Genomic DNA, 15,163 nt, shown 5'->3' on the forward strand with positions numbered 1-15,163 from the left:
AAGGATACCTACCCACACAGGTGGGTACGGAAACGTTCCACTGCGCCAGCGCGCCAGGCATGGTGAGGCACTGGATGCTGCGGGAGCCCTGGAGCGCGTAGCCAGCGCTGCACTCGAAGCGCACCACTGCGCCCACCGCGAAGTCGCTGCCCAGGCGCCGGCCGTAGCGCGGCTCGGGCACGGAGCTGCACTGGGTGGCACTGGTGCGCGGCACCGCTGGCGATGCAGGCGGGAGGGACCAGCAGGCGGGTGCGATGCGGCAAAGCAGAAAGAAAACCGAAGAACCAGTTAGCGCAAACGTTCTGGTGATGCTAAGTGCCAAAATTAAACACCCGCTGGCAACCCAGCAACCTGATTCTACCTGAACCCACAGGGATGCAGAATCCAAACATGACCACTGAGAAGAAATGAGCATCGTTTCACTCAAACTTTTGTCAGTTCAAGTGATACTTGAAATCAAAGCAGCCAGAACATTACAGAACCATGCACGCTTTCTCAGATGGGGCTATTTGTCTTCTGGAAACCTACAATCACATCTGAAAGGTTGCTTCTAAACAGGGAAACCAAGGTCTTCAGCAGTGACTTTCCAAAAAGCTGGTTTGCTGGACAATGCTAGAGCCTCAGCAGAAAACCCTTCAGGTTTCTCAGCTCACCCAGCCTCATTCCTGTAACGGACATCAATTTTAAACAATCTCCTTCATGATGAGAAAGGTAAAAGCAAGAAAAGGGGAATTTAAGCTGTGATGCTGCATCGCGAGCTGTTGAAATTGCCTGCACTCCTGTTCAATTCTGCAAACTACAGTCAAAGAAAGAAACGGAGCCTCTGATATCTGAAAAACGAGTCAAAGAAATGTCTATTGCTAAGAAATGAATTCATCTTCTTCTCTTGCTTCATAATTTACTAGTGTTTAACGCCTGAGTTGTTGGGAGGGAAAAAACATGGAGATGATGAGCACATTAGCTGTACTCCTTGATTTTAATTTGATGCAGAGATGAATGTCAACCCCACTGTCAAAGGCATGGCACAGATCAGGGAGCCACTTGTGAAGAAGCAAATCCAAGATAGCCAAAACACTTATGGATCTGTCCCCTGCTCAGGTAACCCCAGCTCAGCCATTTGGGTGTGCTTGGCCTCTTTCCAAACCATGGGAAGAATCATGCCTGACCCTGCAGCTCCGCTCTCCAGCTCGGGCTGCTTTGGGCTTCCAATTCCTTCCCCCTGGGGGAGCTTGTCCCGCTGTGCATCACTGGATGGGTGAGAATTCTGGGAGATGAAACTCCTCATTTGTGTAAAAATGAGAGTAAACAGCATCAGAGCCCGGCCAGGCAGAGCTGAACCAGCACTGGCTCGCTCTTTTACTCCTGCTTTCCCTGCAGTAATCACTGCAGACTGTGTACCTCATAATTAGCATGCAGAAGGGAGGAGGTAATCTTTACTGATTTCATCAAAACCTTTGCTTTGCTGAAATCTATTTAAAGATAACTATCGGAACTACAGTTGTTTTACAATAATTAGGCAGAAATTCAAGGGAACTTATCTCTGGACACTAAAACCCAAACCATCCTTCACTTTGCTTCTGGAGAAGGCACAGGTTGCCCCTGCTGCCTGTCCCCACTCGACAGTAATGTGGGTGCAGAAGCTGGGCTGAACCACAGACAGCGGTACAGAGCGTGTGGGTGAGAAAGCCCTTCTGTTTTCCCACTACTCTGTGCATCACTTTCTATTTACTACTTTCAAATCTCTAAGTGGGACTTGCTCAATGCCATGCAAGCTGTTACTGAGAAGGATCAAGGGGCAAAAGTTTGACAGCAGGAGGGCTAAGCCTGTGACATGCCGGAGGAAGGATTTTACGGAGCTGCTAGACAAGTGTTCAGCTGCTTACACTGAGCAATGTGCTAAAACACCACTGGGAAAAATTGCTGGCGTCTACGTCTCAAGAACTCCGTGTGTACTCAGGGCATGATTCAACGAGATACTTCTGATACCAATCCTGCGATGTGCGAGGGTTGAGGCAGAGTGAAAACAGAACGTCTGAATACGAAGCACCTACAGCAGCCAGACAGTCCCAATAATCTTCATCTCCTGTGATACTTCCCGTTCAGACACAACGTGTGCAAAGACCCACAGACATCGAAAGCAGTCCAGGATGCTTTGAGGTATCACTGTATGTTTGAGCAGTGTGAGGACATCTCCAGAACAACTGTACTCACCTTGGTAGACAAAATGAAAACCTTTGGCTGTAGACTGACCCTTGGAACTGAATTTGATGAGAATCTGGTTGGTGGTAGCTAACGGTAACGATTCACCTAATGAGAAGAGATAAAACACGAGACAGAGATTACAGCATTAGCTACACACAAAGCTTTCACAAAGCAAGGTGTTAAACGGCAGCCTGTGTTCTTAGCCTGCTTTTCCCAGCAGCAACAGGGACACGTTCCCTACCTGTATGAGAGCCTGAGAGGGAGCTGAGGAGTCGGGAGTGCTGGTTGGGGCCATCATGGACTTCAATGACATCGTTGAGCGCAGTCTGGAAGAAGGCGAACTGCCCAAAGACCACTGTGAAGAGATGGAGATGGTCAGGACCACGGCCGTGCCCATGCAGCCAGGGCCTGGAGCTGAGGCACTTCAGCTGCTTTTATTTCAGGAGCTTGGCACAGATAAGAAGGGCCTGACTGACAGCCCTGGAAGATGGGAGCCCTTTATTTATCCAAAAGTAGGCATAACAGAAGCAGCAACCAGCCTCCCCCATGTTCACTTGCCAGGATGCTTTAACACTGATTCACAGGCCAAAAGGGATTCTTCTGTGAATGATTCCATTTGTCTGCCTACATAACACAAGGTATATAATTTCACTAACTGCTAATTATTATTCCTTATTTGTATTGAACCTCTGTCATGAAGCTGGCCCCCCCTGGATTAGGCATTGCATAAGACACAAACAAAATAATCCCTGTCCTGAAGAACTTGAATGTCTAGACTGAAGCTCTCTGGTTGGGGAGGATGGCTGCTAGGGAAGGAGGACACTCACAGTTTCATTACCAGTGGCTCCTAAGCCTGTCCAGACAGACTGCAAAGGAGGAAGCCCTGCTCTGCGCCTTACTGCACATGCTGTAAAAGCAGCCAGGAGCAGGCAGAGCTTATAAAAGGGAGAAAATGATGAGAGGATTAAAGCACTTTTTAGCCGGAGCAAGGAGACTCTACCTATTTATTTTTCAGAATATAACAACGGTTTATTTCCTCCCAGATCCGCACTTGGAAGATTTGCCCTCTCCTCCCCTAGCTTTGCATTTTCAAGTTCTAAGTGCCCAGTTGCAGATTCCCAAGCCGAGAGGTCTCTTGCGGTGAAATTCAACATCCACCATTTGCTTTCTGCACGTTCAGGTTTCCAGCACAGCGCTGACGTTGGGAACACTGAACAAGTGATGATGCACACCCTGATGCCTGCTGTACGCAGAACCCAAGAAGTGAAGGCCATGGGAAATGCGTACCATTCACTACTAATGGTTTTCCTGCTTGCTTTTAATGGAGCTATTGAAAGGTAGCAGGTGGAAAAGAGAAGCTAATTTAGCTCTCATCCCTCTGCAGGCAGAAGTCAAACTTGCAGATCAAGACTGTCTATCCTTCTAGCTATCATGTTTCTTAAGACAGTATCAAGATCAGGTATAGTAAAACAGGTTAGGTGTGAGAGCAGTGTAGTATTTCATCACTTAGCTTGAGGAATGGAACCTGGATGCATGCAGGCAGAAGGGAATTCGAGTGAAAGGAGTTCATAACCGATGTCTGAACACGGTATCCTCATTTCACACCTCGCTGTTGTAGCAAAGGAAATCACAAACAACTGAAAACACCCCAGGGACTGACGAGATCAATACAGTGCACTGAGCAGCAGGATCAAATAAGAGAATTTAGAGACCTTCACCTGCCAGAGCTGTCAGTGCAAGTGCTTTTAAGAACTTTAAATTCCCTTCAAACAAGAAAATATGTTAACCATTATTAATATCCAGCTAGCTGCCTCAAAGGCTTACAGAGCATCGATCACTCTTGTATTTCAGCTCTGACCAAAATGACACAGCACTGGAGTCTGTAAGAATGAGAGTCTATGTAAATGGAGCTGGCTTTTGTTTGGATCTGGGTTTAGAATGGAATTTACATACTATTTAGAACCAAAACTTAGCTGCACACCCACAGAGCTACACTTACACGGGCGTCCCAGCACAGATTCTTTGGCACCGTGCTTAGTGTGTGTTTATGGTAGACACATTTTGTACTCTCAGAGGTCCTCTGAGTGCTGCCCGCATTAACTACCACGAATCGTTTTTTGCTGAACTCTATGAGTGGGTATGGTGCAGGAACCGGAAGGGGAAGCACAGGATGGTGGCTTTGTTCTCGGTGGGTTTTTCTGAATAGATTTTTTAATTCAGAAAATTCCCATTATCCCTCCTGACTACAACAAAGAATAAACAGCATCCAATAGTGCTACTTGCTATTTTCCAATCTCCCTTATCCCCATTTACAGATGTGCTTATTCTACCCACTTTGTTAAAACCCAACTGAACAAGGGAGTTGCACAAGAGCAGAACAGTGGTCAAAGCCCAGTACCGTAGTCCTTCGGCACGACGATGAAGTACAGGCACACTTGGCCACTGGTGTAGTTCTGGGGGTAATTTGGAGAGAGGACGACGCCGTCCGAGCCTGTGTACTGACCACCACAGGGTGCTGGAAGAGAAAGGCGAGAAGAGATTCCCGAGTGTGCCCGTACCCGAGCTATCCATGAAACACCAGCCTTCTTCCTGCTGCTCTTGAGATGCGCCCTCCCATGCCCTGCAGTGCTGTGCACCGGCACCTGCCCCAGCCACCATCGATCCCTTGCTTTGGGCATTGCAGCTCTCACTGCAAGTTCTTATTAAGGAAAAGAAAGCTTATCCTTAAGCTGAGTTCACGCCTGCTTCACACTTCATTAGCAAGACCCTGCCAATGCTGAGGGATGCTGTGTATGGTGGTGTAGATGAATGTGCGATCTGCACTGCTCTCCACACAACCTCAAAGCTCAGGACCCGTCAGAAGTGGCTCCTATGCTTTTCCCTTTCTCAGCCTGGCTCCAGAGGGACCGTGTCCCCCCCGCCAGCACCTTTTCAAGGCAGAGGTTTCATTCTTCCAATCAGCACAGACTGACAGCCATCTCTTGACTCACTTCTCAGCTTAAGCTCTGACTGCAAATCCATCACTTTAACCGTTTTCTCATTAAGGCAGAAAACAAAACAAAATAACCACAGAAGCCCTAAGAAGAAAATACTTTCTGCTTTCTCAATAATCTCTGACCCTGCTCAGGAAAGAACACGCTTCAGGGCTTTGATTAGAAGGGATCAGGTTAAGCAAATGTTGAAGTGACTTCCTGAATCCTGCCCTGCACTAAGGACACAGGATTTGCCATGCACATAATCTGCTGTGTCCAGGTTTCTGTCTCTCTCAAAAGAAGGTTGAAGAAACCTCACTTAAGTCAGCTCTTCCTGCCCTCTGGGTGTTAAAAAGTCATAGAACACTGAGAAAACCCCCTCTGTCCCTCTGCAAGCAGCTCTGTGCAAAATTAACATCACAGTTTTGATGAGGGCAAACTGCTGAAGTACTTGGAGACAGGTAAATCATTCTTTACTCACTGTCTCCCCTTGGACTTTACCTGTACAGGTAGGTCGAGGTTTGTTCCACGTGGGTTTTCCATCCTCTCCCATTATGCACGTCAGTGTGGAGACCCCTTCAATATCATACCCACCGTCGCAGTAGTAGGTCATGGTGGATCCCAGCTTCAGGTCCGTACCCACGCGGGTGCCGTTCTTGATCGAGCCAGGGTCGAAGCACGACTCCCGGGGGTTCTCTGCAAGAGAGGATTGGAATGGCCAAGATCTTTACTGATTTGATACAGCTACTCTAGAATTCTGGTCAATGACATGGTCCTTGGCTTTTCTCATCTGGGAATCTCACGTATATCATAAAGACTAGCACCATTTCTGAAGAGCTCAGATTTCAAGCATGATTTGAAGAGCTTAGATTTCAAGCATGAAGAGCTCAGGTTTCACGCTGCTGAATCTAGGGAATTGTATGGGTGAGATTCTGCTCCAGACCTTTCCCTGGTGCTCAGCTCCAGCACAAGAGCACTTCCAAGAAGGAAAGCTTCAGTTCACAGACAATTACTGGCACCCAAAACCCAACCGACGAGGCAAAGGTTCCATTTAACAACCTAACACTTGCTCTCCCTTCCTTGCACAGGGGAGAGGCTGCAAGGAACTTTGCAAACCAGGGCACAGAAACACAAATTGAACATGAAACATATTTCAGATGTGCCACATCTGTTCAAGTTACTTCCTTGGCACCCATCATTCCTGTGTCTAGGAGCTGTCTGCTCTTGCCATGGAAATACATCGTGCCATGTGCTAGCTGGCTGACTCTCCAGATGTGCAACGTGGCTGCAATTATGGCAAAATGATTACAAGCAGTTAGACAAAATGAAGACATTTCTCTCTCTGTTCACTATGCCCTGCAGAGTTAAAAACCCCATTTACATATGAAAATTCCAGTAAAGACTACAGAGCTGTCAGGACTTGGGTTTTGCTTCCCTTCTTCTGAGGGCTTTTTTCTCTTTTTTCTTTTTGGGTTTTTTTTTTTTCCTGCATGAAATATAATTAGAGGCTTTGATTAATCCTGCTCTTTTGTCATTTGGAAATTGCTCATTAAAGATGAGGGCTTTTCTGAGAGCAGTGGGTCTGTGAACAATTAGAATGTGTTTAAGCATTAAATCATGGGCTTTTAGTATTTGGGGAAAGGGTGGAAGGAGAAACAGAAAACAGAAAAAGACCCCGCATCTTGCTTTTGTGTCTTTGTTTGCAGTGAGAAACAGGCTTAGTTCTAGGCTTCCCTTTACACAAGAGCTGTGCCACCAGGTGCAGAGGGCACAAAAGGATGCGAAATGTTTCCACCAGGAACAGCTACCCTGAGCTGCAGCAGCGAGGCCACTGGGTCTGCCTGGAACACCAGTGCCAGAGGCTGGTCAACCCCCAGCGCCCCTCACAGAGCATCACATACTTGCACCACCAGACTTTAAATCGTGAAGCCCTGGGCTCTCCTCTGTGTCAGTGGTGTCCTGGTGCATGAACTTTGGGCAACCAACCCTGTTCTCCAACCAAATAACAACCTGTTCCCATTTATCTGATCCTGGGAAGAGGCACACACATGCCTAGAAGTGTAACTACCACAGCACTCAAAAGAGAGCTCTGATACTCGGAACATGATGGAGAAAAATGATATTCTAAGACAAAAGAATTCAACAGATACTTGTATCCACTATTTCTTGTGCGGGATCTGATGGTAGGTCCTGCTGAGACACCAGCTAGACACAGAAGAGAAATCTTGATTACTATGAGTTAAGGTATCAGGACCAGAAAGCTTGTTTCAGTCATAGCATCAGGAGGCAAAGCCCTTGGCTCTCTGGTGAGCTCAGATGAACACATTCCCTCCTCATTTATCCTCACGCTTGTGAGACACCGGCTGTAGCTGGAGAAGTGAGACTTTACCATTACTGCAAGTCACTGGAATACCCAGTGCGGACTGACCATCACAGCCCATGGAGGTGACAAACTGCTTCTGGGCATCAGTCAACCACGGCCCTGAAGATGAGCAGTCGGCTACATGGCCCGGAAGCCACTGCAGCACAAAAGCCATTTGCAAGTGTAAACGCTTCGTCTGCTTGTCCAAAACATGTTTTCAATCCCCAAGCCTTAATTTCTCTGAATTACTAATACCCACTTTCAGACCCTTCCATACAAAAGCTGCACCCAACGGCTTCCTTCTGACCACTTCATGCCCCTCGTGTTATTTTGAACAGTCTCACTGCCTTTCATCTACCAAGTTGATGTGGCTTCAACTTGTCAGTCAGCCTCCCACCCGGCTGTCAAATGCCTCAGCCATGTGCTTGATCTCAGCCTCTGCATTTGCCTTGAAAAATCATGACACTGCGTGCTCAAGTCACTGCCAGCTCCTGAAAAGGGCTGGGGGCTGATTGCTGAGCAGCAGCCCCACTGCTTTGGTTGGGTTTTCCTCATTCTTGACTGCTTCTGCTCCCTTGACGGTCTGTGCCTTCAGGGACACCGCTCACCTCGGAGGACGATGCATCCTGACACTAGTCCTACCCGTCTCCAGCTGAGCACTCCTCTGCAGATGAGCTGCCCCGATGATCCTCAGCAGTGGGCTACAAATGGAGGCAGGAGCTCAACTTTAAAGAAGTTGTTGGTTGCGTGGTGACTGCAAAAGACTCATAGAGGGACGCGGGAAAGCCATAGCTTCCCCAGCCTTTGATTTATGAGGCTATGAAGTGAGTACAGCACAGCTTGCCCATTTAGAATTAACATTTTATTTCCACCCAGACACTTCAGAAATCAAGGACTTTACTCTGATGTCCCAATTATCATGGATCCAGGCTGCCAAATGTTTAGAAAAGAGTCAGGACAAAAATGCCACGAGAACCGGTTCATTAGTCCACAGAAAGCAGCGTTTCCTGTGCTTCCCCTCTCTTTTCCCAAGGAAAACTCAAAGCCTGTGTAAGCTCCTAGACCAGGAGGGCAGGCTTTCACCTGCACATTCGAGAACAGCTTCACCCGAGAGCTGTTGTTTGCAAAGTGCATCATAAACTCCATAACTGAGAACATGCGGAAGGCTTTATTGAGAGCTAAGCCTTACACAACCCCAAGAGAAACTGTCTAGAAGACAGTCCTGCCCAACAGACATCTATACTGAAGACAGGACAAATTACGTCAGGCTTTAAAGTCCAGGTGTAGCCTGGGCACCCCAAGCAACTTGGCTACTCCACACCAGCTGGCCAGGAGCCCAGCATGCTCTGACTTCTTCCAGCTCCATGGAACACCTTTTCCAAAGGCCTGACCTGTTTTTCAAATGCAAACCGTTCTAGGATCAAGCATCATCTCCCATTTCTGACTGTTTTAACAGCAAACAGTGCTGGGTATTTTTTAACCGCTTGCTTTGCAATGGATTTTACAGTGTTTCCGTAGGGAATTTGTACCTTAAATAACCCATAAATAATCCTGAATGTATGTTTATAAGCTAACGATGGGCAAAATAGTTCTGAGGAAATAAGAATGGATTTGAAATAAGGCTTGGGGTTTGTTTTAGGTTTTTTCCATTCCTTTGGAAGGGTGAAAAGTAATCAGTTTTGCTTCATTTGCTTTCAATTTCACGCCTCTTCGCTTCTGGCCCACCACTGCAACAGGAAGCACTGAAATGCATGAGGAAACCTCTCACTTTGGAGTGTCCACCCTGGAAACTCCTCCTTACCCTCTGCCCCCAGCATGAGCACCAAACCTCCACGTGCACCTTGGGGCCCACTCAGCACCAGCCCATCAGGGTGAGCTGCTCAGATGGAGGCAGCAACTGACGGGGTTGGAGCCACTTCTGTGCTCATGGCAAAGGTCCTCAACACATGCAAGACATAAGGGGGGAATAACTTGGGAAAAGCTCCCCAAACAACGGCCTGCCCTTTACATTGCTAACAAAGTGCCGTCTCCATCTGACAGTATCAGTGTACGAAGACATAAAACATCTTAATAAAACAACCAGCACTGGAGGAGCGGTGAGGAGAAAAAGGCACCTCGCAACCACCCTGATGAGGTTTCATTTGTTAAAGACTTTCTGGCTACCCAAAGTGGAAAAGCAGAAAACCAAAGACTCCAGTTTTAGTAAAATGAATTCTAATGACAGCAGAAGGACATTAATCTCTTGACTCTTAAGCAATGCTCACAGTCACAGTCCTATCGTTTCCTAACTTTGCTAGAGGGAATTCCATCTTTTCAGGGTAACTGAGAGGAATTGCCATTTCATTATCTTTTAACCTCTGGTCAGGTAAATCCAAAAGCAGGAACCACAGACTGGAAACAAGGTTATGGGAAGAGAGAATTGCCCCAATACACAGAAAAAGCAGCAGCAGCCCATCGGCTCTCCATCACGGGTTATTACTGCTCCCACAGCACACAGTTGGGCCAACAAGACTCAACAGCCTGTTTCACAGTGTACACCACGATGCAAAGCCATGTTTCACAGTGGCACACATCCAGTACAGCTGAAGCCATCAATGTTTTTTTCCCATACCGCAAGCTAGTTCATAAAGGCCAGAGCAGGCTGCAAGAACCATTTCTTTCCAGCCCTGTTTTCTCCCCAGTCAATCCTTTTCTCCATTCTGTATAATCCCAGCTCATCAGATTCAGCTTTTCAGAGCGCATTTTCTAGTACGGTTTGTAACACCTCCACTCTTCCACCTACCCTAGGCACAAACACGAACATACCTGCCAAAGCCTTCCTTTTCCCCCCATCTCCCACAGCAGCAGTGCCAGGTCTGTCACTTCTCAGCTTGCTCCACTGACAGAAAGCTAAAAGCACCCAGGGAAAACTCCAACCACATCCCCTGTCTCTCACCATTACTGCTGAAGCCACACAATGTTTTACCTCCTCCTCAAGCAAGGAAGGCAAAACCAAGCCGCTGCTCTGACACCGCTGTGAGCTATTCTGCTCCTTTTATGAGTTATTACTGAATTTTTATGTAGATGCTTTAGAATCTTCAGTGAAGCAAACCTCACAGATTTCAGAAGAGCTCCACTGACTCAAGAGCTCTGAGTATCCACCTCCGTGACCCTCACCTCTAGATACAGCCACGCAATTGTGCTTGGAACACTCCTGAATGACGGTATCAGGAACTGAGACCGAGATCCCATACTGGATATGTATGTCTGCACCCCCTCTTCTTGGACAAAGCAGCTTTTGCCACTATAAATAAATCTTAAATCCATGGCAATATGGAGCATTCCTAATAACCAGTTAACAGTTCAGCACACTCCAGTGCTCCAAAAGCTCAAATCTGCACTGAAGCAGCACATTCTGCTCACTAAAGACAGAACTATCTAACTTCAGTGTGGAACAAGAATACAGCACATATACCTGTTTTCTGGAGAAGCTCCCTTCTTTGTCTTTAATAAGAAAGAAAAAATGATGTAGCAACTTTCTTCTGTGTTAATGAAAGCCCCACAAAGAAGCAGCCACATGTGACTGATCCGCAGCCACGTAACAGTCCTTTAACGCTGCACTTACCTACCTGGTGCCCTGGCTCTTCTGCCAGCCTGCAGGATGCCCTTCCCTGCAACTCCCAGTTTTAATTCCCATGCCTCTTAGCCAGCTGTGGTGGTAGCAAAGCAGGCTGCCTGAAGAGAGGCTTCCACAGTGTCTAGAGTTGCTCTCGTTTGGTTCAGTGAGGTGGTTTAACCTGAGAATTTGGCAGGTCAAGCCCCATGTGTTTGCTGAGGCAGCATTCAGGGCCAGGAGTACCCCAGAACAGCTCTTACCTGTGTAGTCAATAACAAATCCAGTGTTGCTGACTGATGCATCACTTCGGAAGGCGAGGAAGAGGTTGTTACTGCTGCTCTCTATCCTCTCGGGAAGTTGGGAGCCATAAAAACTTCCAATCAGGGGGCTGAGTGAATCTGGTCCATCATAGATATGAAGGAAATCATAGCCAGGCTCCAAACTGAAGCTGCAAAACCAAAGGAAAAGTGCTGGAAGTATGAGCATACTACTGCAGCCCCTGGAGAACAACAGACTATGGTCCTGATGGGTACAGCCACAGAGCTGAGAGACTGCTTCTGCTCCAGACAGCTCCTCAGCTCAGTGCAGGACATTTCCGCCTCCATTCCACGTGTAAGGAATCACAGACTGGTGATGCAGTCAGCAGCACAAAGCATAAGGCAGTGTTGCTATAGAGGCTTCCTGTGCTGCACCAGTTACATGGTTACGTTCTGCAAAAACCATGTGTGTATCAAAAAGGAGCCGCAGTCAAAACATGTGTATCTTCCCTAAATTATGGTAATGTCTGAGAACAGACTACTCAGGATGATGGCACGGTCCTACCAGGTTTGGCTCCTTCAGAGAGGAAAGGACCCCCGTGCAGAGCCAGCTCACCCAGGCTGTACCCCCCCCCACTGGTATCCCCTCCCGGTCCCCACAGGCAGCCACAGCCACGGAACCAGACAGGTCTCAGGTACCTACATGTTAAATACCAGGGCAATGACATAGTCAGGAGACACGGTCAGCTTCCAGTCGCACTCCTTCCCCGGTGGGTACGGCTCCGGGTACTGCGGGGACAGGATCACTCCTGCCGGCCCCGTCAGGATACCGCCACAGGGAGCTGAAGGCAACCAAGCAAAGGGATGAGGCTTGGTCTTAGGGAAACGTCAAAAGGAGCAGATGAGATGCAGGAAGGGAGAAAGACAGACAAGGGGACAGCGAGGCAGTCTGCAAAGCTGTCCAATACTAAGATATGCATTACAAGAGCTTGCAGTGGCCCTCACAGAGATGGGGGCTCTGTTACTCCAGAGAGCCCATACCTACACACACATAGAGCTATAGATGCTACTACAATCGTCATAAGATGCGTAAGTGAGCAACCAGAAGAAGATGCTTTCTGCTTTTCTGTTGTGTTTATTTAGGCAACTGCTGGTCAAAGTCTGGCTGGTTGCTAAGTAAGTGAAACATGTTGTGTGGACTAATGGCTTGTTCCTGTTTATTACAGTTACCAACACACTAAATGTCAAGCTGATTGAAAAATCAATTATTACTTTTTTAAGGCTCAAAGTGCCTGCATATATTTCCACTGTGGCAAGTACTCATGGCTGACTGACAGCCCTTCTGCAGTCTCTTCACAAAGGTCGACGCTCTATGATTTCCTCCACTGCTCAGATCAATCCTCCTGGATCTGGGATGGGGTGAGAGCAAGGGCAGCACAGCCTGTGTTCAACTTGGGTGTTTGACTACAGCAATGAGAACACCGAGCGGGAGATGAACAAGTACGGGACAGAAAGAACAGGATCCATCTTGGAAGGATCCTCCATGAAGGAGCAAGCTAATGTCACCCTGCCTGGGGTAGGGGCTTGGAACTGGATGAGCTTTCAACCCAAACCACTCTGTGATTCTAGGACCTTGTGGGCTTTTATAAGGCCCTGCAAATACACAAGAATCTCTAGGTATCAGGTAAAATGCAACAGGGGTTGTTCTATAAAGATCACAGTAGAGATTCAACTAGAAACCCTTCTCCAAGGCCCAAAAGCAACTTCTTCAGCCAAGCCCAGCTGCAGGCTACTGCAGGCACTGGCAACCATCACCCCTCTCAAACAGAGAAGGAAATCACAGCACGGACAGCGAAGACTTTAGCTGAAGGTCATATAAATAACCTGGAAGAGCAACAAGCACCTATTCTGTGTCCATTTACCTTAAACCTTTAGGGCACATCCCTTTTCCAGACTGGAAAGCCAGGGGAAAATTCAGAAGAAACTAAAATATACAGACTATTTCTGACAAGCCGAAGGGAGATGACTCTGCAACTCCCTCTCATTTCTTTGAAAATCCCACCCATAGTCTCCAAAGGATTTAAACTAGAAGCTGGTGCAAGCTGCAGCTGTGCGGAGCTGGGTCAGGGTACAGGCTTCAAATACCCCAAACCTCTGGGGGTTGTTTTAGTGGCGGTTCCAGCTCAGCCCACATTGTTCAGGGACTGCAGAAGTTGTACAATAAAGATGTGAAAAAGCAAAATAGAAATATAAAACCCAGGCCCAAATTAAACCCTGTTTTCCAATTCAGCTCTAACCAGGCTGCCTGTTATCAGCTGTTACAAAACTGGTATTATCTGGCCACTAATTATTCCTCCAAATCCTTTGTCACTGAATGGAGGGGAAGAGCAAGACACTGACTTCAGCTTCTTCAAAGAGATTATGGCTCCTAAAACAAGACAGTTCAAAAAGGACCCAACACACAACGTGCCCAAGTCAAGCTGGAGACGACCCATGGGAATGCATCTCACACCAGCATTAAAGCACTGGCTCTGAGAGCTCAGCTTCTGCTGTGAAAGAAAACTCAACAAGAGAATGGCGAGATGGGCATGACATGCAGCAGGATGATTTAGTTACAGCTCCAGGAAGACTAAAAGGACTGTCTCTATCAGGCTGAAAGGGTGCCACACTAGATCATCAAGACAGTCATTCAGAAACCAAGCCATCCTGCAGGGAGCATAAATCCTGTGCATGCTGTACAAGTTTCCTAGCTGGCATTAAATCAGATGTTAGAAATGGAATTAATTCATTTTATTGCTTGAGATAACAGTGCATAAACAGGAATGAAAGTTACAGGTAAGTAATTTGTGGTTAGCATTTAATTGGCCAGCAAATTTGATGTTTATTGCTCCTATGTGCTTGTCATGACTATTTTTATATGTTCTGGACATACTAAAAAGAATCACTTTTACGAGCTTCTTTTATTACTTTATGAGCTCAAAGAAAATGTCAGATAGTTCTTTCTCCTGACAGAATTTGCTGTCTCCTCATGCAGAAATTATTCACCCGTGACCCAATCCTCTCCACCAACCTGAGTTTTAAAGAAGCCTTTAATTTTGACTTGTCAGATTAAATATCATCACTTACACTGCAGTATATCCTATGAGCTTCCCGCATGAACTGGATTCTCATTGTCCCAGACGCTCTGGGAGTAAACCTAAAGAGCAGTTCTAGGAGACAGCTACCTGAGACATACACCCCTTGTCACGCACCTCTTCAGAGCAGGTGGGACTCACCCCTTTAGATACAAAAGTCTTGCCACAAAACAGGGCAAGGAAGGCAGTGCAGCGGAGGCTGGACATGCTCATACCTGTGCAGGATGGAGGGTCTGGCTGCCAGAAAAACCTGTTCTCAATCTGCACGCAAGTGATTTTGGCCTCCCCTTGCAGAGCGTATCCTGGATTACACTGGAAGATGATGGAGTCTCCTGCCTCTTTGCTGTCACCACTCCGGCTCCCGTTCTGGGGAATTCCTGGGTCATTGCAGGAAGTGGCAGTGGAAACTGAAAGTATTAAAAAATATGTATTTAATATAGATAGATTTATATTTAATAGAGGCTTACAGCACCAGCTGTACTTGGACTCTGTCCTTAAACACACATCAAACCAATGACTTCATTCTCCATGCCTCTTCCTTCAGTATCCCTCAAAGTCGCCACACACAAGAACTGGCTTTTCCTTTGCACTGAGCATCTGCCACTCCAGCTGGTGAAGGCTCTGGGGAACGGCAAGTTCAA

General features: G+C 47.2%; 1 protein-coding gene across 2 annotated transcripts in view; it reads right to left on the reverse strand.

Annotated features, from left to right (window-relative positions):
- The window catches only part of CSMD2 (CUB and Sushi multiple domains 2), a 292,865-nt gene that overhangs the window by 64,616 nt on the left and 213,086 nt on the right, over nucleotides 1-15,163 (reverse strand). For both annotated transcript variants that reach the window (XM_065698010.1, XM_065698009.1), the window contains exons 28-35: nucleotides 14,738-14,929; nucleotides 12,092-12,230; nucleotides 11,392-11,579; nucleotides 5,676-5,870; nucleotides 4,601-4,717; nucleotides 2,444-2,557; nucleotides 2,212-2,307; nucleotides 13-216 (exon numbers count right to left, since the gene is read on the reverse strand). In XM_065698010.1, the coding sequence (XP_065554082.1) occupies nucleotides 13-216; nucleotides 2,212-2,307; nucleotides 2,444-2,557; nucleotides 4,601-4,717; nucleotides 5,676-5,870; nucleotides 11,392-11,579; nucleotides 12,092-12,230; nucleotides 14,738-14,929 (1,245 nt within the window). The remainder of the gene's footprint in view (nucleotides 1-12; nucleotides 217-2,211; nucleotides 2,308-2,443; nucleotides 2,558-4,600; nucleotides 4,718-5,675; nucleotides 5,871-11,391; nucleotides 11,580-12,091; nucleotides 12,231-14,737; nucleotides 14,930-15,163) is intronic.

Source organism: Lathamus discolor, chromosome 18, assembly GCF_037157495.1.
Source record: "Lathamus discolor isolate bLatDis1 chromosome 18, bLatDis1.hap1, whole genome shotgun sequence".
NCBI classification, from domain to species: domain Eukaryota; kingdom Metazoa; phylum Chordata; class Aves; order Psittaciformes; family Psittacidae; genus Lathamus; species Lathamus discolor.